Source organism: Chamaea fasciata, unplaced genomic scaffold (assembly GCF_029207755.1).
Source record: "Chamaea fasciata isolate MVZ Bird 193981 ecotype frontalis unplaced genomic scaffold, bChaFas1.0.hap1 SCAF_6, whole genome shotgun sequence".
Classification (NCBI taxonomy): domain Eukaryota; kingdom Metazoa; phylum Chordata; class Aves; order Passeriformes; family Sylviidae; genus Chamaea; species Chamaea fasciata.
The window spans coordinates 70,705,106-70,725,168 of NW_027094091.1; the positions used below are offsets into that span (position 1 = coordinate 70,705,106).

General features: G+C 60.0%; 2 protein-coding genes across 3 annotated transcripts; one reads left to right on the top strand and one right to left on the bottom strand.

The window, feature by feature from the left end:
• Positions 1 to 1,960: 1,960 nt before the first annotated feature.
• Positions 1,961 to 6,576, bottom strand: BTC (betacellulin). Of its 2 annotated transcripts, none has more exons than XM_066184794.1 (6): positions 6,548 to 6,576; positions 3,182 to 3,277; positions 2,838 to 2,955; positions 2,551 to 2,697; positions 2,160 to 2,267; positions 1,961 to 2,065 (listed from the first exon to the last, which is right to left on the bottom strand). In XM_066184794.1, the coding sequence occupies exons 1-5, from the start codon at positions 6,558 to 6,560 to the stop codon at positions 2,162 to 2,164; spliced, it is 480 nt and encodes a 159-aa protein (XP_066040891.1). In that variant the 5' UTR covers positions 6,561 to 6,576; the 3' UTR covers positions 1,961 to 2,065; positions 2,160 to 2,161. The 2 variants fall into 2 exon arrangements, with proteins under 2 accessions (XP_066040891.1, XP_066040890.1); XM_066184793.1 differs by lacking the exon at positions 6,548 to 6,576 and adding an exon at positions 6,062 to 6,170.
• A 2,325-nt stretch (positions 6,577 to 8,901) lies between these two features.
• Positions 8,902 to 18,889, top strand: PARM1 (prostate androgen-regulated mucin-like protein 1). Its single transcript, XM_066184795.1, has 4 exons — positions 8,902 to 9,004; positions 16,541 to 17,227; positions 17,955 to 18,033; positions 18,608 to 18,889. The coding sequence occupies exons 1-4, from the start codon at positions 8,953 to 8,955 to the stop codon at positions 18,690 to 18,692; spliced, it is 903 nt and encodes a 300-aa protein (XP_066040892.1). The 5' UTR covers positions 8,902 to 8,952; the 3' UTR covers positions 18,693 to 18,889.
• Positions 18,890 to 20,063: the final 1,174 nt, after the last annotated feature.

Below are 20,063 nucleotides of genomic sequence, written 5' to 3' on the forward strand. Positions count from 1 at the left end.
GAAGCATCACTTAATTACAACCAGGGAACGTGGGGCTGCCATGGGAAAAGCCCCATGAGGATTACTCGAGGCACTGAAAACCCAGCACTGAATAAAACAGTTCCAACATTTACCTGGCCAATGCTCCACGAAGCATCATAAAAAGACTGGAATTGTTAGTTTTATCCACCTCTGAGACCTGCAGGGCTGCTGATTTCCCAGTGCCTGCTTTTCCCAGACCTTTTGGGCCAGCAGCATCCCAGCCATCAACTTCACCCACCCCAAAAAAACCAACCAACCGAAAAAAAAAAACAGACAGGAAAAAGGCTCATACCTCCTTTTCATTTTATTTGTCTCCCAGACTGTGTACAGCACATTCCCAAAAGGAACAGCCAGCGTTTTCCTCTTGGCTTCAGTCCCCACAGGCAGGCCCAGCAAAGCCTGGGGATAAACAGCCATTTATTGGGGAAGGATCAGCTCACAGGTGCTGCTGGTGCCACTCACACCTGGCCTTCCGGCAGCTGCGTGGAATCTAGAATCCATCTCCCCACCCCGGACCCTGGTGAAGCAGGTGCCCCCAAAAAAATGTCCCTTGGCACCTCAGGGCCGTGCTCCTTGCCTGGGCACTGGGATGAGCCTTCCACAGCCACGTGGCGTCACTTGGGCACCAACACCTCCCGAGGGACCGGCACCACCGGGGTGGACGGACATCAGCCCCGGAATCCAGCTGTCTCACCGACGGGGCTGCAGGAACTGATGCAGATCCCTGGGATGGCCTCTGCTCTCACCGTGCCACGGTTTGAGCTGAAAAAGAAGGTTTTCAGTCACAGCAGGGCTTCACACAGCTCCAGAGCCACCCCCGAGCCCCTGTTGCAGCAAATCACGCTGCCAGCTCCAGCTGCCAGGCTGTGAGGATGACCCCGGGCAGGAGCAGAGGGCTGGACCTCAGTGCGGACCAGTTTTCCCAGGAGCCGTTCCCGCACTCACCAGTCCGCGCGCATCCTGTCTCTGGCAAAGCCAGTGCCAGGCTGGAGGGGTCTATCCTGCTCCTGCAGAGAGCTGGGCAGAGGAGCCCAGCCCGTGCCCGTGCCGGGAGAACGGAGCCCGGGGGCAGGAGGGGCCACCGGCTCCCCGGGAGACTCCAGCCCCACCTGCTCCCGGTCTCGCCGGTACCGGCCGGCAAAGGCGGCATGCAGAGCCCCCAGGGGCGGTCACCGGGCCGCGGTTCCAGCGGGAGCCGGTCTCCTGGTGGGAATTGGGAGCTGCCGGGGACCCGCGGCTCCACCGCGGCCCCATCTCCCGCCGTACAGCGTGGGAGACACCAGGGACCCCCGGGCCCATCCCGAGCTGCTGCTGCTGCTGTCTCCTCGCAGAGGGTCTGTGCCTAAACCCACTGTCAGAGTCACGGGGAGCCAGGCGGGTCCCGCACCGAGGGGAGGGAAACGAACTATCACCTGTGGCTGGCCGCGCAGGGTCCGGACCGCAGCTCCGGGCAGTGCCTGCCGGGCACCGGAGCCCGCAGCAAGGGCAGACGGGAGCCAACGGCCCCGGTACGCCCAGTTCTGCCCCGGTTCACACCTGTTTTCTACCCCTTTTGCCCGGTTTCCCTCACCCGGTCCCGCCCCAGGACGCCGAGACTCCCGCGGCTCTCTCCCGCCGGCCATCGGGAACCGGGAGGGCGCCCAGGGACGCTGAGCTCTGCTCGGGCCCTACGGAGAGGCGCGGCGGCAATGGGAGAAGCTCCAGCACAGCCCCCAGGCTGCCCGGAACGGGACCTCGAGGCCGGCAGAGCCCCTTGGAGCCGGGACCGGCAGCGGGAATGGGAGCGGGGCGGAGGTGGCAGCTTTGGGGCGCCCTCGTGTGGCCAGCGCGGGTATGGCTCTGCCCCCAGCGCAGTGTCGCCGTCTGGCGGCCGCGGCGCGGCAGCGCAGCCGCCGGCGGCGGCGGCCCCCGGCCCGCAAGGACATCGGCGACACGCGGACACCTTTCCGTCACCCCTTTATTCAAGCCGCCGCACGTTTTAGCCCTCGCCCATGGAGCCAGACGCTGCTGCCGTCCGGGACCCGCCCGCAGGTACCGGGAGCTCCTGCGGAGAGAGCGCAGCCCGTCGGGCTCGGCACCCACCCCAGTGTGGGCCTCGGGTCACACCAGCTCGGTCGCCCCCCCCGGCCCCCCTGCACCTTCACGCGATGCCCGTTTCCCGCACATCTTCACTTCTGGAGGGTGAATCCTTGTTTAACGTTTCCATCTCTTCTGCCTTTCTCTTCCTACGCTGCCTCCGACAGTGGCTTGACAGGGAGGAAAAATCATAAAAAACGAACAAAAATAAAAGAGGCAGAAGGGGACGTGGCAGTGATGCTTCTCCCTCTCCCTCGGTTGCAGAAGATCCATATGGGATCACACCTGGTTTCCAGCCCCAAAGGAATGTCCCAGGCACCTCCCAACACCTGCAGGACCACGTCCCACCAGTCTGGGGCACCCCAATTCAACCCGCCTGGAGCCAGGGCAGATGGGCAGGATTTTGCTCCCTCTTTCCTTTCTCTTCCCTTGCCGCCCCGTTCCCCCACGTACTGACTGCAGAGGCAGATGCCGACGACGAGAATGATGAGGGTGACGATGGCGGCGATCAGGGAGATGATGACGATCTGGCCCTGGTCCCCTCGCAGGTAGAACAGATCCACCCTCTCGCAGCGAGCCCCGGTGTAGCCTCGCTCGCACCTGCCCCGCGGCACAGGGGAGGCACAGGGCGGTCCCAAAAGCTGCCGTGGTGCCCGTGCCCCCCTCATGCTGCTCTCCTGGAGGTGGACGACCACGGCATCCCACCCCGTGCCGCCGCGTCCCCACCGGGGGTGACTTACACACAAGCCGGTGCCTGCTCGGCCACCAGAAAGCGGCACCTCCCTTTGACACAGTAGTGCTGGAACTCCTCCGGGCACCGGGAGAAGTGGCTCTGCCGCCGCAGCTGCGTCCCGTTCCCTGGGGGTGACAAGGAGGAAGAATTTCCCCAGAGGGGTGACAGTTTCGCCCCGAGGCAGCAGCGCCCCTGAGCTGGAGCATCCCCGCAGCAGCTGCGATCAGCCGGGCCAGCACGGGTGTCCTGGGCTGCCCAGCCCAGGGGTGCCACAGGGCCACGCTAGAGAAAACACCTGCTCATCCACCACCCTGACCCTCTCCCCCGAGCGCCCTCACAGCACCCCCTCACCTGTGCATCCCCTGGCTGTGCCGCAGGTCAGCCCCTCCGCGCCGTGCCCGGCCGTGACATTGGTGTCGGCGCCCACGCAGCTGAAGAATGCCAAGCCTGGAAGGAAGCGGAGACGGCTCAGAGGGGGAGCCCCGGCGACCCTCACCGCCCCGCCACGGCGACAGGGAGGGCGCTGGCAGCGGGCTCTGCAGCTGCGCCCACGGCCCCCCTCCTTCGCTGGCAGCATCAGCTTTTCCCCAGGGCCGGGAGAGGGGGAAGCCGGTCCCCGCCTGCTGCCTCCACCCAGCAACGCCCCAGCACGGGGGTCTGGGAGGCAGCGTGGTGGATTTTGGACCACACAGGCCAGCCAGCTGCTCCTCTGCCCTTGGGAGGATGCAGGGAGGGATCCCCGGAGAGATCCGGAATCATGGAATCACTGATTGGTTTGGGCTGGAAGGAACTGTAAAGCTCATCTTGTTCCAAGCCTGTTGCCATGGGCAGGGACGCCTTCCACTATCCCACGTTGCTCCGAGCCGTGTCCAACTTGGCCTTGGACACTTCCAGGGATGGGGCAGCCACAGCTTCTCCGGGTAATCTGTGCCAGGGCCTCCCCACCCTCACGGGGAAGAATTCCTTCCCAATATCTAATCTAAACCTGCCCTTTGTCAGTGTGAAGCTGTTCCCCTTTGTCCTGTCGCTGCGTGCCCTTGTGACAAGTCGCCCTGCCGTTCTCCTGAAGCCCCATTCGGGCACGGCAGGGCGCTCTGAGGTTTCCCTGGAGCCCCGCACAACCCGGGCCGGGAAAGAGGCCACCACGCTCTCCGTGGCCGCGGGGTGAAACCGAGAGGCGGCAGAGGCCGGCCCGTCGGAGCGGCGGTAACCGGATCGCTGGCATACCAGCACTGACTCAGCACGGCCCCGCTCCCCGCCCGGCCCTCCCCAGGGATTCACCCGCCGTGATGGCACCCAGGGAGCGGGGACAGGTCCTGCCTGACGGGGCAGGGTGCTGGGTGGCTCCCGTGGAGGTGGCTCGCCGAGGCGGGGCCGCTGCCATCCCGAGTGGGAGCGCTTTGAGGCTTCCCAGAGAGCGGAGGGTTTGCGCCGCCAAATCCTGGCAGCCTCGTCTCCTGCTACCTGTTTCCTCATCCGGCCCTTGGGCACCTTGGGAACAGCGGTGGGAGCTGCCCGGCCGAGCCTCCGGAGTGCCCCCATCCCACAGCAGGGGACATTCCCAGCGCACACGTCCCTCCTTGGCTATATATAGCCACCCCCGCGCTAATGACGCGCTTTGGGTGACAGAGCCCCGAGAGAGCCCGGCGGGGAGGAAAGGGAGCCCACCGCCCCACCCGGCCCAGCAGCAGGGCGGGAGCTGCCTGGCGGGAGCCAGGGATGAGCCATGGGGCGGCTGCCCCCCGGGATCCAGCTGTGGGCGGCGTGGGCACGCGGCGGGACAGGGAGGGAGGCTGACTTCACTCCCGGTGACCGAGTTCACAGCTCGACATGGAAAGATCCCCACCAAGCTGAGCTTCCCCGCCCTTATTGCAACCAGCTGCGGAGTTCTGGCACCCTCCGGGCTGGCAGCCCCTTGGCAGGACCGCCCAGCGCCAGAGGGAGGGGGGCTGTGCCCACCCGCGGCCGGATCGCGGCACCCAGAGGCTGCAGGTGCAAACGTCCTCATCTCTCTGATGCACGGGGAGACTGGCTCCACTATCTGGGGCTGCACCCTTTCCTGAGCAGCCGGAGATAACCCAGGAAAGTATCCCAAACGCTGGATTATTTTGCTGTGAACACCCCCATGCTCTCCCAGGAAAGCGCAAACTTGTAGGAGAGCAACCACCCAGGACATTGCCGTGGTCTGAGGGGACACACCAGCCCTAAAACAGGTCGGCTACCCTCGGTTTCCTCCTGCCAGCACAGGTTTGGCAGGTTTTGCCAATGTGCTGTCACCAGCCCTGCCAAAGGGCCAAACCCAAACTGCTCCCTGCGGAGAGAAAAGCTCCCCTGAAATCCCAGTGCAGGCACTCTCTGCCAGGGAGGGTGTCAGCTGTCCAACCGATCTGTGGTTATTTCCTGGCAGCCACGGGCAGACACCTGTCTGCAGCTTCCTGTTTCCCAAAAACTTAGGAACCAGCACGGGAATGCTCACGCAGTCATTGAACAGGTACCGGCCCCCCCCGCCCCCGGCATCCCACATTCCCGGCACTGCCAAGGATGGCTGTGGGCACTCAGGCACCCCATGAGCAGTGTCCCATCAGCAGGTGGTAAAAGCATCCCAGCCGTGCTCCAGGATGCAGCCAGGACATCCTGGCCCCCATGCTGGCCCCAAGCGTTTCAGGGATTCAGAGGAGGGGGGAGCACAGGTTTGGAATTGTGGGAAGTTCCAGGATGGGACCTGGGGGCACAGGGGGAGCCCAGGTACAGGACTGGGTAAAAACCAGGCCGGCCTTAGAGGAAGGGCTGGGATGGGATTGTCCCGGGGGCTCAAGGAGTAGCTGGAATGAGACTGGAGAAACTCTAGGATGACCGCTGGGATGGGACAGGGCCAGCATCAGGATGGGGTGTAAGAGGGGGGTGGAATACAGGGGTTCAGCAGAATGGGGCCAGGGGAGCAGCAGGATGGGATGGGGGAGCACCGGGACAGGCAGGGGGAAGCACCAGGATGGGGCCGGGAGGCAGGTGCAGGATCATCAGTCCGGGACCGGGAAGCAGCGGGACCAGAGAGAGGACGGTGCCGGGACAGGGGTGACACCGGACTGGCAGAGTGGAGGTGACACCGTGCAGGGACGCGGAGCACCGTGCAGGGGCGGGAAGCGCCGGGCCGGGACAGGGAAGATCACCCTGCCAGCCCCTGGGTATCCCGGGACCGGGCAGGTGGCGGGGCAGGGGGTCGCCCGTGCTTACCAGAGGCGAGGGCCAGGCAGAGCAGCAGGGTACCGGGGCCGCCGCCCGGGGCCGGGACCGCCGCCGCCTCCATGCGCGCCGCCGCCGCCTGCCCGGTGCCCGGTGCCCGGCAGCTGCGGCGGGGCGGGACGGGGGCGGCCGCTCTGGCACCGCCGCCCTCCTCCTCCTCCTCCTCCTCCTCCTCCTGCTGCTCCTGCGCCTCCTCCTGCTCCAGCTGCGCGGTTCCCACCCCGCCGGAGCCATCCCTTGGTGGTCTGGCGGTGCCCCCGCGGCGTGTCCCCTCCCGTGTGTCCCACCCACGCCTGTCCCACCTCGCTCCAGCCACGCCTGGCCTCGCGCTGCCTGCCAGGAGGCGTCAGTCCCCAGGATCCCTGGGGACTTGGGCAGCGGGAGGGACCCCCCATCCTGCCACCACGGGCTCCGAGCAGGGCTCCGGGGATCCCCTCTGCAGAGGGACAGAGGGCGTGCGACCGAACCCAGCCTCACCTCCCCAGAGCATTTATCCTTGGCCAGCTTGTTGTGAAAAGGTAGATTTATTCACAGCGAGCGGCTATAAAACCCTCCCAAGGGCCTTGGCAGGGAATGACGGCAGCTCCAAATTATTCTGCAAGGGGCTGTGCCTTCGCACAAGCCCTTCTCTGCACGCTGGCTTTGGGCTGTATCTTTTGCCTCGAGGATGTTCCTGGTCCCCTGAGTGACATCTTGAGGAGCAGAAGAGATCCACAGAGGGGTGAAGGTGTCCCCCCAGATGTTGGCGTGTCCCCTGCTCAGCAGGGACGCTTTGCCGTGGGCTGGCGCTGTCCTGGCTCTGAGCTCAGCAGGAGAGGCTCTCCCGGCAAAGAGGGGCCGGGCAGGGAGGGGCGGTGGAGCCGCCACAGGCGCGAATTGAGGTGGAAATGAAAGACTGGAAAGAACGGGTGACCTCAAACCGCAAGCTGGCAGCTATTAATGCAAGTGCTGGCAGCCACCCAGCCATGCCATTTGGCCGCTGGCCAGGGGGTGAGCAAGCTCCCTTAGCCCTGGCCAGCCAAAAATTCCTGCTGCAAGCTCCGGCACACCGGTACCGCCGGCCCCTCGGCTCACGGCCACTCCGGCTCCCTGCCAGCAGCGCCCCCGAAACAGGCAAAGTGTGAAAAACCACAAGGACGGTGCAAACCCGGCAGCTGGCAGCCGGATGTGGCACAGGGGCCACCCAAGAGGAGCTGGCTTCACCCCGGTGGGGTGGGCAAAGGCAGGGAGCGGGCAAAAAAACAAATCCTCGTGCCCACCATAAGAAAAGTTTCCCTCCAGCACCCTTCACCTCTGGATCGAACTGGTGGGAAAAAGAATTTTAAAGAGATTTTAGACGAGCTGGAGCCTCTGGGTAGATGCCACCAGAGGCAACGGGGAAGTGCCGGCAAAAGTTATCCCCAAAAAAGGATCTCTCCCTGGCCGTGTCCCCTGCGTGCAGGGAGGACGGGACGGAGGTGACCAGCAGGTGGCAGCTGGAGCCCGAGGCCGGTGGCCCTCGGGGTGTTCGGGCTCCCCAGGGCCCAGCCCTCGGCGCCCCGACACGCGGCGTTCGCCCCCAAGGCCACCGCGAGGGACAGCGGCTGTGCCCTGCCCCTCCCGTCCAAAAACTCCTGCCCGCGGAAGCACGCAGCACCATCAACAACAACAAGGAGGGAGGGAGATTATCGCGCCATTCCCACGGCACCAAACTCCTGCAGCAACAACAGCAATATTTTCCCTCCTCCCAGGCAGAGGAAAGGTTTCAGGGAGAGCTGAGGTGCTGATATCGCCCGACACCCGTCTGCCTCGGGAATGCCAGCTGACTTGGATTCTGTGTCCTGCTGTTTTAGGCCCAGAGCCAGGATCCATCCTGAGAAAAACGCCACACAATACAACAGAATAGAGGGCTGAGTAACCCCAGTTAAAGATAGCTCAGCCACAGCCTGGGCTCCGTAGATCCTTTTCCATAGTGAGCGTGCAAAAGCCTGGAGGGGATGAGTTCAGCCTGAAAATATTTCACCCATGGCACAGCTCCTTCCAGAAGGAAAGAGGTTAAAAAATGGTCCTTGTGCCTCCTGCTGTGCCACAGGTGTCTCCTGGCTGGGTCCTTTGGGCACTGGGAGCTGCATTTTGGGAGCTGTTTGTGTCGTGGAAAGGCAGGGCCCTGACTGCCCTTGATTCACGTACCTGGGTTGTCCCCCACAGCAGGCACCAGGGGGATCCCCAGGGAGGTCCAGAATCATGGAATCACAGAACAGCTTTTATTGGAGGGGCCCTTCCGAAAGCTCTTCTTGCTCCAACTCTGCTGCCATTTGCAGGGACACCTCCAATATCCCGGGTTGCTCCAAGCCTTGTCCAACCTGTCCTTGAACACTTCTGGCGATGGGGCAGGTGCAGCTTCTCTGGGCAGCCTGTGCCAGGACATCATCATTATATTCAGGCAGGAGCTGGCATGGCCCTGAGGATGAAGAGGGGCGAGTGGCAGTGACAGAACACCCCAAGAGGGTGTCACCGGCTGGTACAAGAGCCCCCCCATGCCTGGTCCTCAGCGTGCGATGCCCACCGGCAGCGTGTGGCGCTCACCATCCAGTCCCAGCGCCTCATCCCAGGGCAGGCGGACTGGTCCCACCATCCCGTCCCAGTGCCCGCACGGAGCTCGGTTTACCCGGTGCCCTACGGGCAGTCCCTGGCACCCAGTGCCCGTGCCCCGCATCCCCCGCCCCTGCCCGCATCCCCGGCGGTGCCGGTCCCGCATTCCCGGCGGTGCCGGGGCCGGCAGGTGCCGCTGTGGGCCGGGCGCGGGCGGGGGGCGGTGGCGGGGGCCGGGCCGGGCCGGGCCGGGCGGTGTCGGGGCCGGGCTGTCCGTCCCTCCCGCCGCGGCTGCCAGCGCCGCCGGCACCATGGGCTGCTGCTGCCGCCTCCTCTTCCTCGCCCTCCTCCTCCTCCCGGCAGGTAAGCGCCCGCCGCCGCAGCGGGATGGGCAGGGGGGACACGCCGGGGACCCCGCGGTGTCGGGCTGGGAGCGACGCGGTGGCCGCGGGGAGGGAGGCAGCCCCGCGTTCGCCGGGGACAGCCCGGCTCCCTCCCGGAGAAGGGCTCGGCAGAGCAAGCCGCCACCGCGGGTGCCACTCACACCCCCCGCGAGGGGGTCACGGCCAATGACACCGGTGGGGTCGGGCAAGAGGTGTTTCGCCCTTCTTTTCCTCACCCCTTGCCCCTCAGAGGCGTCCCCAGCAGAGTCCCCGGCTGCCTTGAAGGAGGACAACTCGATGGGACCGCCAGGGTCTCCTCACGGCCACCCCCAGCCCCGCATCCCCCTTCCCTCCGCTGTCACCCCTTCGAAGGAGCTTTTCTGGCTCTCCCTGGCCTTGAGCTCCCACGCCCCCAGCCCCTGGAGCTTTCCCCCGCCAAGCTCCAGGGATCTCCCCCCGGCGGCACCAGCCTCCCCATCCCACAGAAACACCCGATGTGCCGTCATCTTCCCGCACGGAGACAGTCAGGGGACACGCTTCTGTCCGCGGCTGATGCGACAGCGAGCGCAGGTCACCCCTGCACCCGCCCGGGCTGGGCTTTTAATAAACACGAGGAGCTGCCCGCTCAGAAACATGGAAAACACACTTGCATAACCGGGGACGCGCGCGGGGAGAAATCCATCGGCTGAGCCGTCATTGTCACATTGCTGCCGGCAGAGCAGCGCCAGGGGACGAGGCCGGGCCGGGGCTGAGCTCGCTGTCACAGTCCCCGGAGCAGCGGCGGGGCAGGTCGTGCCTGCGGGACCCCCAGCCGCCCCCCTGGGCCACGTCAGCGTGCGGGAGATCTTCCCTGGAGAAGTGACCCCGGTGGTGCCCGGGGAGGGAGAGCTGGGTGGATAATTCTCCCTGTAAAGGGGGAATTTGGCAGCGAGCTCCCGGTCTGTGCTTCCCGAGCAAATGCGTTTTTGGGAGGGATGGGGATGAGCATTTTGCTCCACGGGGATGCTGGGGATGCTCTTTCCTTCACGGGCTCCTGCCTGGCCCAAATTTGCCCCCAAAGCAGCCAGTCTCTGCTGGGAGTCAACCTTTGGGGTTGGGGGGCGGGTTTTTCCCAGCGCCCGGGCCAAACCCGAAGCTGTTCCCACGACCATCCCTCTCTAAAGCACCAACGCCAGCCAGGCTTGGCAGAGGAAACAGAAAAGATTTCCCTGGACTGTGGTCCCATGGCTCTCAGGCTGCTCCCGAACAGCCCTAGAGCATCTTTCAGATGCTTTCTACAACATTTTTGTCCCCATTGAAATAATTCTTGAAAAAAAAAAAAAAAAAAAAAGAAAAGGGGAAAAAAAAAAAGTGTGTGTGTGTATACATATAGATCACTTGGGAGAAAACACAAAGCACAATTTAAATATGCTTCAAGCTCATTCTTCTGGACTAAATGACAGCGAGGACGTCACTGGCCAGGAGTAAAATAAGTCTGGGCTTTGCCTGGCCATGTGATGAAACAACAGCGTCTCGCACAAGGAAGTTTTTATCCTGTTATTACTCCTTACTCTGGATGTAAATTGAAACCTGCTTTGCTCTCCTGACGTGGTGCCCAGCCCCGAGCCCGCTCTCCCCTTCAGCAATTCCCCCTGTGGCCCAGCTGAGACGTTTTTAAGCACCTTTTAGAAGCAGCTCTTGGCTTTTAAGGTTTCGAGTGCTTCTTCCTGGAGACTCTGGGGTGGAAGAGCTGCTTTTTGGGCTCTCAGGGCCTCATGGGCTGTTTTAAGCTGCCATTGAGGAGGCAAATCTTTAGGCGCTCTGCTCCCCCGCGAGCTGAAGGACAGGGGAGTTGGGTAATTATCCCCTCTCCCAGCCCAAAGGAGCGATCTGCCTCTAATACCAGAGGATGCTCTGAAATTCCTCTGCCGAACCCAGCTGCTTCTCCCCCTGGGAGGGGCTGGAATGGGGCTGGTGCCTGTTGGAAGCTGCACCTAGAAGCACTAATTAGCAGCCAGCCAGGGAAATTACAGAACTGGCGAGTTGTTACCTGGGCAGAGCTGCTTCTTGCAAAACTCCTGGCTGGCTCCAGAGCCATGTCCAAGATATGTGCCTGGGAAAAAGGCTTGTGACGTGTCCCAAGCGGGCAGGTCCATCTGCCAGCTCCCAGCCCAAGGAGACAACAAAGAGCATCCCCCTTTCACAGGACCCTATATTCCCCTTCCCCAGGGAAACAAGCACAGCAGAACACCTGTTTGCGTGTTTCAAGAATATGACTTGAAATAATTCATGTTTTAAAATTTAAACAGGCAAAACATCATTTTAGAAAGAGCTGGTGCTGTCAGCTACTGCTTTGCACCCCAGATCCTCATCAGATACCTCTGGGTGTACAGGCTGATCACTAGCCAGAGGGTGTTTTGTCACTCTCAGGAGGAAAAAAAAAAACCACCTAAAAATTCCTCTTCTCCTTCTCTTCTGCTGTAATTTCATTGCAGCATCAGGATCAAGGGCTTCATGAGCTGAATAATTGAGCAACATTTAGCTCTGGGTGGGAAACACCACCTTTTCTTTGAGTGGAGCGTGGGTTTGTTGTGCCACAAGAAGTCCCCGCCTCTGGGTTTGGGTCACGGGGCAGGTGGTGCCCAGGAAGAACTCGGACACCCACCCCAGGCCAGGAAGGAAGGACCATGCAGCACGCAGGCAACCATGTGAATTTTAAAAGCTATTTTCAGCTGGGAAGAGCGGGGACTGCAGTGTGGTGGAGCTTTCCTCCTGCTTCCTCAAGGGGAGCCTGCCTCCAAAGGCATTCCTCAGGGTCTGGAGAGAGGGCAAGAGTGAGCCAGGCCTCCAAGCTGGCTCCTTCCTCCCACGAAGCAGCCTGGAGAAGAGCAGCTGCTGCTCCCCAGCCAGGGAGGACCCCGCTTCCAACCTCTCTTTGCCAGATTCCCAAAGCTTCCCCCCCCCCACCCCACCCCCCTTTTTATTTCTCCACATGGATTTTGCTCTTCCCTTTTGCGAGGGGCAGGCTGTGCAGCTCTGAGAGGAGCTGGTACATCCAGGGAGGTGGATACCCATGGGCTGGCTCAGCAGCAGCCCCATCCTCAGGGAGGGACACCCCTGGGACTGTCCTGGCCAGCTGCAGGGTTGGGACAGAGGCTCGGGGTGGCGAGGGACACACGGGCACAGCACACGGATTTCTGTTGTGCAGCTGCTTCTCTGAGCTGCAGAAAAGCTTCAGAGCAATTAGACCCAAACCACTTAACGACCCTGCAGCAGAATAAAACGAATCATGCAGGAAGCCAGCTCGGCTTGCCAGTAAATCAGAGCGACTGCAGATTTATTGGATCTGATGGCCTTGGCTCCTTTGCACGGGCAGGGAATAGCTTTGCGTTTTACCTGTTGGTGTTTCTGGCCTCTGGTTTCCTCCTTTGGTTTCATCCATCTCTCAGAGCCGGTTTCATGTCATCGCCAGCCGACCCTGGCACTGAAATAGAGGGGATAGAGCAGGAAAGAGTGGAGCAGCACATCAGCCAGGGGTGCTGCTGCTAGAATGGGGGGTCACCAGCATTCACATGCAGCTCTGGAGCTTTGCCGCACACCCCGAGCTGGAGATACCCTCAGGAGTCACCATTTCCCATCACTAATCCAGCTGGCTGTTCCCTCTGTGCTGGCATGAAGAGCTTGGTGAGTGCGAGGCACAGCTCAGAGCCTGCAGAACTGCTCCCAGACCTCCCCATCGTCCACATTTCTTAGGGATAACGAGGCAAGAGTCCACACCAGTGCCCCAGAAAAAGGGAGACACAAGTTAAAGGCCCAAACCAACCACCACATCCGCTGTGTTCCTTCCCCCATATCAGCACAGGGCTCAGTCACAACCCTGCCACTGCAGATGGGGCCTCCAGCCGGTGAGAAGTCACCATCCCCAAATCCCAAACTGCGCGGTGACAGGGAAGGTGAGGTAGTGCGGGGCTGAACGGCTGGAAAAACTCGTCGAACCCAAAGCAAAAAACCAGTTTGGCTTAGTGCTAGCTACTTTAAGGAGAGCTTTTGCCATCCACAGCCAGATGCTGCTGGTTTCATAGCAAAGAAATACAATGAAAATTATACCTGAGCTTTAACGAGGGGGAGGGGAACTACCAAAAACCAGCACAAGTTATGGGAATCCCCAGCCACAGAAACCAAAGCTGAGCCAACGAGGTCACGAGCAGGAAATCCTTACTTACATTTAAATATAGATTATTTTATTGCTCTGCATCATTTATCCTGGTTGCAAACCAAGGCACACTCAGGGCTGTTCTGTCACCAGCATTTGGTGAGGAGCAGCTTAACACAGGACAGGCAAAAGGTCTTTTTTTGCTCACTGTTGTGATTAAAGACCGAGGCGTCTACGGAGTTTTGCTTCGAAGAGTAGTGATGCTTATGTGTGGTCTTGGTTACTTGTGGGTTTTGGGTGTTTGCCCCCAAAACCAGCTGCTAAACTGGCGGAGAAAGTGGCACCCAAGCTGACTGCAGAAGCACAGAGTGCTGGTTGCGTCCAGCAGCTCTCCTTGTTTTCCTCCTGTTGTTGTATTTCTTGTTCGGAGCAGGTGGCGAGATTCCTTGTGTAAGTACAGTCAGGGTCTGCTGCTGGCAGGCAGAACAGATAATATCCCCGTTACAGAAACTTTCATTATCCCTTTGGCCTTGGCTGCTGGAGGAGCATCCCTGGCTGCAGCTGGGGCTTGGGTGCTTTAGTTAATTCGGGCTGAGAGCGGGCGTGTGGGTGAGGTCATGTGGCTCTCCTTGTGGCTGTGTCAGAGGCGATGAGCTCTGAAGTGAAGCTTGTTAAAAGCTCCATCTCTGCCTTATCAGTGGCTGTTTGTTTGCTGCGGCGTGCCTGCTCCCATCTGATGTCATTCACTCGGGCTGGAGATGTTCTCTGGTGGCTTTTATGCTGGCGGAGCAATTTAGGATTCGCCGCGATGGTTTTTGGAGCGCCTGGGAAATGCATCCTGGAGAGGCTGCCAGCCCAGGTCAAGCAGCTCTTCCCCAAGTGGAGCAAGAGCACTGCCCAGCTCCTGTAGGGCAAGACCTGCCCCTCTGTGTGGCTTGCAGGAGCCGGGAGAGCAGCATGGCAGTAGGAGACAGAGAGAGTACATCAGGCTCATTCCTCAGGTTGGCGTGTGATTAGGGTTAATATTCCCCAAGAGCGGGATATTTGAACGACACGGCTTTGGCTTCTTCTTTCCTTGGCTGTTTTCTGTATTCCTGGCGACAAAAATCTAGGGAAAGGACTTTGCAAGGCTCCTGTGGGGCTCTGGAGTGTGACACTGCTGCTTTCCTAGGTGGTTGCCTCATCCTGGCAGTCCCCTGCCTCGCTCTGCGCTGGATTCCAGCAGGGTGGTCAACCGCCTCAAGGGAATTGGATGAGCAAATTCCTCAGGGCTGAGCTATGCTCGGCATCCTCTGGGAGCTAACATCCCTCAGTCCCTCTGACAGCCCGTGGTCGAGGTGTTTGTAGCCTTTCAAGTCATGTGGTCCTGAGTGAAGTGTTGTAGCTGTCCATTTCGTCCCTTGTTCCGGGGCCTTGCTCTGCTTCCCGCTCCAGCAGCAGCTCCTGCAGACCAGGCGTTGGGGAAACAAAGAAAAGCTCTCCCTTGGCTTTTGTCTTCCTTTTGATTTTCCCCTTCGGATGCGTTGGTAAGAGGACTTGCAGGCAAACTGGACATTTCCCATCTGTGGGGCAAGTTGCCCACGGGCTGGGTGCAGTGATGTGGATGGGGACACGTGGAGCCAAGGGGGCCCTCAGCCCGCTCCTTTTTGTCCCTTAATCCTAACTCCATTCAGAAGCAGCCTGCATTGCCTCTGGGATGGTGGCTGGGGTTATCTCCTCTGGGTGAGACCCCGAGGGCAGTGGCTGGGTCCCGGATCACCTCTGGAGCTGATGGCTTGGAGGAGGAAGGGAAAAGCACCAGCACAGGCAGGGATTGCTCTTGGGGGGGACAGAGAAGACCAGGGCTGAGCTGAGCAGTGCCTTCGGTCGTGCTCGCTCTCCTGGGAAGAGTCCCTGTGACCTGTGACCTCCTTGGCCGGCAGCGCTCAGCCAGCAGCCAAAGATTGGTCCTGCCTCCAGTTCTGGCTCAGCCTCCCGATTTATACCCCTTAGATATTATCGGAAAGTTCCTGACTCATCCAGGCTAGCAGCACTGCCAGCTTCCCGAGCTCCCGATTGGTTTGCCTCCGAAGTTCAGGCAGATCATGGGAGCTCTGCTGACCCCAAGCACTTTGGGACATCAGGGTGGCTTTGCAGAGAGGTGGCAAGCTGCCTGAGAGACTGGGAGCATGTGCATTTACAGAGGTGACAAACTTCCGAGGTGCTCCCAGCCCTGCTGTGGAGGATCCTGCTGTTCTTGATGGGTTTGTTGGGCTGCAGAGGCACTCTGGTACCTGCTGGAGAAATCCGAAAGGCCCGGGTGTGTTGGGGCAAGGGTTAGTGAGGCACGGATGGATTCCCAGCCTTGGTGTGAAGGACCCTTGGTCCAGGCCTCCCTGCTGCTGTGGTGGCCAGATGGTTTATTCAGCAACCAGATTCCAGCTTGCCACTCCTCTCCTCCTCCCTGTCCTACGGTTTGCGTCCTCAGCCTGGGGAGGGTGAAAGCTCAGAGGCTTCTCCAAGTGCATGTCCTCAGGAGAGAGGAGCAGCCGTGGCCTCAATCCCACCTCCAAGACCCTTCTGCTTGGGAAACGGGGTCCTTCACCTGGGTATCCACAGAACCAAAAAAGGAAATTTTGGCTGGATTAATGAGTCCCTGCTCACCAGTGCCAGATCCCATTGTTTCTACACACAGGCACTGAATGTTTCTGCCCTCCGCACTCAGGATTAGTTCATTGCAGCTGGAGTGAGTTCCTGCTCTTCCCAGCGCTGGGCTTGGGATGCTCTGGGGGTGTAAATAAGTGAACGCATGGAATGAAAATGCCTCTTGATGTCATGCAGTGTTGGCACACTCTTCCCTCATCCCAACCACACTGAGGGGGCCAGTGCTGAGTTCAGCCCTGGAAAGGGGAGGGGGGGGAAAGCCCCAGAAGTCAGCTGGTGGGGACAGAGGGAGAAGTGACTCATCTTCGTGCTAAGAAATTGAGACGAATGAATGAATGCACAAGGAAATGGGGGGAGAGGAGAAAGAGGCGTCTTGTGTTATCACTCCCAGCTGCACAGTGGCTGCTGTGAGGAGGAGCTTCATTCCCTGCTGCTGGGAGGAGATGCTGGGAAGATGGAGGGGGTGAATGGAGATGGGGGTATCCCGAACTGGGGGGGAAAATGGGGCTGATTATTTATTTAATTATTATTATTTATGGGGCCGGGACAACTGGTCTGGTTTAAACCTCGCCTCTGGGTACACAGCTGTTATTTCCCCTCTCTTTATTTTAGATGGCTCTCACGGTTTTAAACCCCCAAACTTCCCTTCAGCTTAATTCCCCAGCCCTTTAGTGCTCTCCCGAACACCAGCTTGCCCCCAAGGATCGCCCTGTCATTAACATTCCTTTGTCTCACCCCTAGGACTGGGCAAAGACTCCCCAGAATCACCCCTCATCCCCATCCGCCCCCCGCTCCTCTGGGGGGGTGTCCCAGTGAAACCAGACTCCAGGGATGCAGATGTCCCCACACCAGCCCCGGACCAGCCCTCGCTGGCCTTGTCCACGGGACCTGCCGGACACGGGACCTCCTCCAGGCCTCCGGAGGGGGATGGCCACAATGCCACCGCCCCTGTGGCCGCGCCGTCTCCTGCTCCTGTCGCTGTCACCGTGAGCTCCACGGCCACACCTGAGCGTCCCTCCGCGGCCTCCGGCCCCAGCTCGGTGCCCCCCACCTCGGAGACAGCCCCGGCTCTCCGGACAGCAAACACTGCCAGCCTGGCGAGAAGCACGGCGGATTTGGGGGCAGCTCCCAGCCCCACAGACACAGCTGCACCGTCACCTCCCTCTCCCCTTCCCACCAGTGTCCCCTCCTCACCTCCCGGGATGGCCTTGTCCCCGACACCTGTCCTCGCGAGCCCTGGCCCTACCCAGCCACCGCTGCTGCCCAAGGATGCCCCTTCCCCGGGGACACCGGCCATGGCATCGAGCCTGGCCATGGAGCCGACTTCCCCCCCAGTGACTGTGATGAGCCCCACGGAAGGCGAGGCCACAGCCTCCGAGAAAACCACCGGAGTCACCGTGGAGGAGGTCCCGCGTGCCCTGAGCGCAGGTGAGCACCGCTGCTCCCCTGTGCACACAGGGATAGAACAGGGTCAGCCTCAGCGTGCTCAGACAGGAGGGGCAGAGCCCCAGATTGGAAGGGAAGAGGTGGTGGGCTTCCTGAGAGCATCATTCTGCAGAATTCCTGGAGGAGCCCGTGTCATCTGATCCACTGGCAGAGACCGGGACTGGTAGATAACAAATCTCGGTTGCCTGGAGATGTGAATAAAACCCTCAGTTCTAAATTTGACTTGAAACACTTAAGGATGAGAGGAAATAAATGGCTGGATGGTGGGTGCAGCCTGAGTTAGGATGATGCAGGTTTTAATTTTCCCTCCTGGAGACCTCGGGAAGCTGACATGAGCTTCTCCCTATCCCTTTGTGCAAACACAGGTAGCTTAAAAGTGCTCCATACGGCTGGAAAAGGGGAGATCTGGGGCATTTTCTAGCCTTGGCTCAGCACTAAATGCTGCCAAGACCTGGGAGGAGCATTAAAGAGTGAGTCCAGAGTGCCCAAGCAAAGCCCAGCAGTGTTTCATCCCACACATACCTGCTCTGCCTTTATGGGAAGGGGATCACTGCAAAAATAGAGGGGAGGGGGCCCAGCATCCTCTTTGAGAAGCAGTGAGGGAATATTCCCCACACGGCTGGTGTGAGTGAACTGGGAGCAGCTGGGGTGTGGGATGCGAGCCATGGAGCCGGGCTGAACCCTGCCCTTTGTGATGTTCCATCCACAGGGAGCATTGTGGCCATAACCGTGACGGTCATCGTGGTGGTGGTGCTGGTGTTCGGGGCAGCCGCGTACCTCAAGATCAGGTGAGGCTGGTTTTGGGGCACTTGTCTCACTCCTGGGACTGGGCCCCCTCCCTGAGGCTCCCTGCAGGCCCCTCTCACCATCACAAGGACGATGCAAAGTCCCAGGAAGACGCTGTCCCCAAGCGTGGCAGGGCAATGTGCAGCCTCCGGTGCCAGCAGGGCTCCGTTTCTTACTGGAAAGCAGAGCTTCCATCCCTCCTTTTACAATAGCCTTGCTCAAATGCCAGAGATGCTGCTCAGCATAGTCATAACCAGTAATTATCCCTCGGGAAATCTGCTGCCGTGGGTCTCGCTGTCACTGGGACAATAAACAGCAGCAGAGCCCAGCGCTGAGCATCCCTAATGAGGCTTCGCTGACAGCCCAGATGAGCAAAGGTCTTGTTTTAATTCCCTGCCCTGTCCAGGCTCATTCATCGGGGGCAAAATTCAGCCTGGGCTCCTCCTCGCTTCTCCTGGCCCTTCCTCTTAAAATATGCCGAAGCTTGACCTAGGGAGCCCTTGCATTAATATTTCTTCATCCCATGGCAAAATAACTAATAAATCCTCCAAGTAACCGGTTTGCTTCCCCTGGCAGGCACTCCTCCTATGGAAGGCTTTTGGACGACCACGACTACGGCTCCTGGGGCAACTACAACAACCCTCTCTATGATGATTCCTAGCAGGGATGAAGAAAAAAAAAACAACAAAACCCAAAAACCCTTAATTTATAAGCGCTTCTGCAGCAGAGCATCCGCTGTCGAGGAGATGCCGGGCACGGAGCCCCTGCCTCAGGCAGGATTGCCACGGGTCTGGTGGATGACAGGAACTGGAGGGCGGGTGTGCAGTGCTGACAATAAACCTGAATTTTGGCCTTTGAGCGGGAAACCAGGTCCTGGGGCGGGTCAGCCACTTGTTGCAGACAAGGGAACCCAAATTCCCCAGGGGGGAAGGGCTGGGGAGGCCAAGGGAGAGGATGGAGGTTTGGCCAGTGCTGTGGCATCCTTTGAAATGCTGCTGCTCTGTGATCTGGGGGGGGAGTGGGGGGCTGCTGAGCTGGAGCCAGCAGTGTGCCAGGGTCTCCTGTGCTTTCACATGTCCCTTTCCCTAAAATCACTTCCCTGTGTTGCCCTGCTGTGAAATCCTTTGCCTTGTCTCACCAGGAACCATGAAGAGTTACGGGGCTCCTCAGTCACTGCTCCCTTTCTTTTCCTGCAGGTGTTTCCATGCAGAGGTTCCTGATTTAATTTTTTTTTTTTTTCCCATTTAATTGTGGGGGTTTTGGTCCCAAAAGCAGCCCAGGAGCCCGTGGGAAGATGCACTGACCATCCATTTCACACACGTGGCTGCTCGCTCCACAGCTTTGTTTCCATTCCTCCAAAATCCTGGCTGCTAAAATACAGCGGAGTGTTCTTTTAATCCCCAATCTGTGTCCAGCTTTCAGTGTGGGAAGGCTGGGGGTGGCTGATGGCAGAGCTGGTTTGGGAAGGGGATGCTCAGCAGCTTCTCCCTCTGGCTAAATTCCCTGGCAGTGGAAAGCAAAGCTCACAGTCCGCGTGACCTTAATAAACAAACCGGCGCTAAACAGCGCTGCAAACTCACGGGGTGTCCCGGCACCGGTGGTGCAGGCTTGGGAACAGGCTCAGCTCTCCACCCTCCCTCCTCAGTGGAGCATCCCTGGAAACATCAAAGCTCGGGGCGTTTCCATGATCGCTTCCTGCGAGAGATGCATCATCTCCGGATTTCCATGGAGTGAGTGTAAGGAATGCGGCCGGCGCCACAACAGGCACCTGGAAAGGTCAGGAGAAAGGAGGGCAGCTCCTCTTCCCAAAAGGAAGCGCAGTCACTGTGCGTTTTCTTTTCCCTCCTGAGCCTCTCTCAGCCTGTTCAGGGGTCTGTCCTTTCAACTCTGCTGCGTGTTCCTCAACCTCTTTTTAGTTCAAGCTTGGTGAAAACAAGAAAAGAAAACAAGAAAAGAAACCTGTGAATGGCTGTCGCACCTCCCAGCCTCAGCCAGCCTGGAAAACTGTAGGGGCTGGGAGCAGCACAGGCTC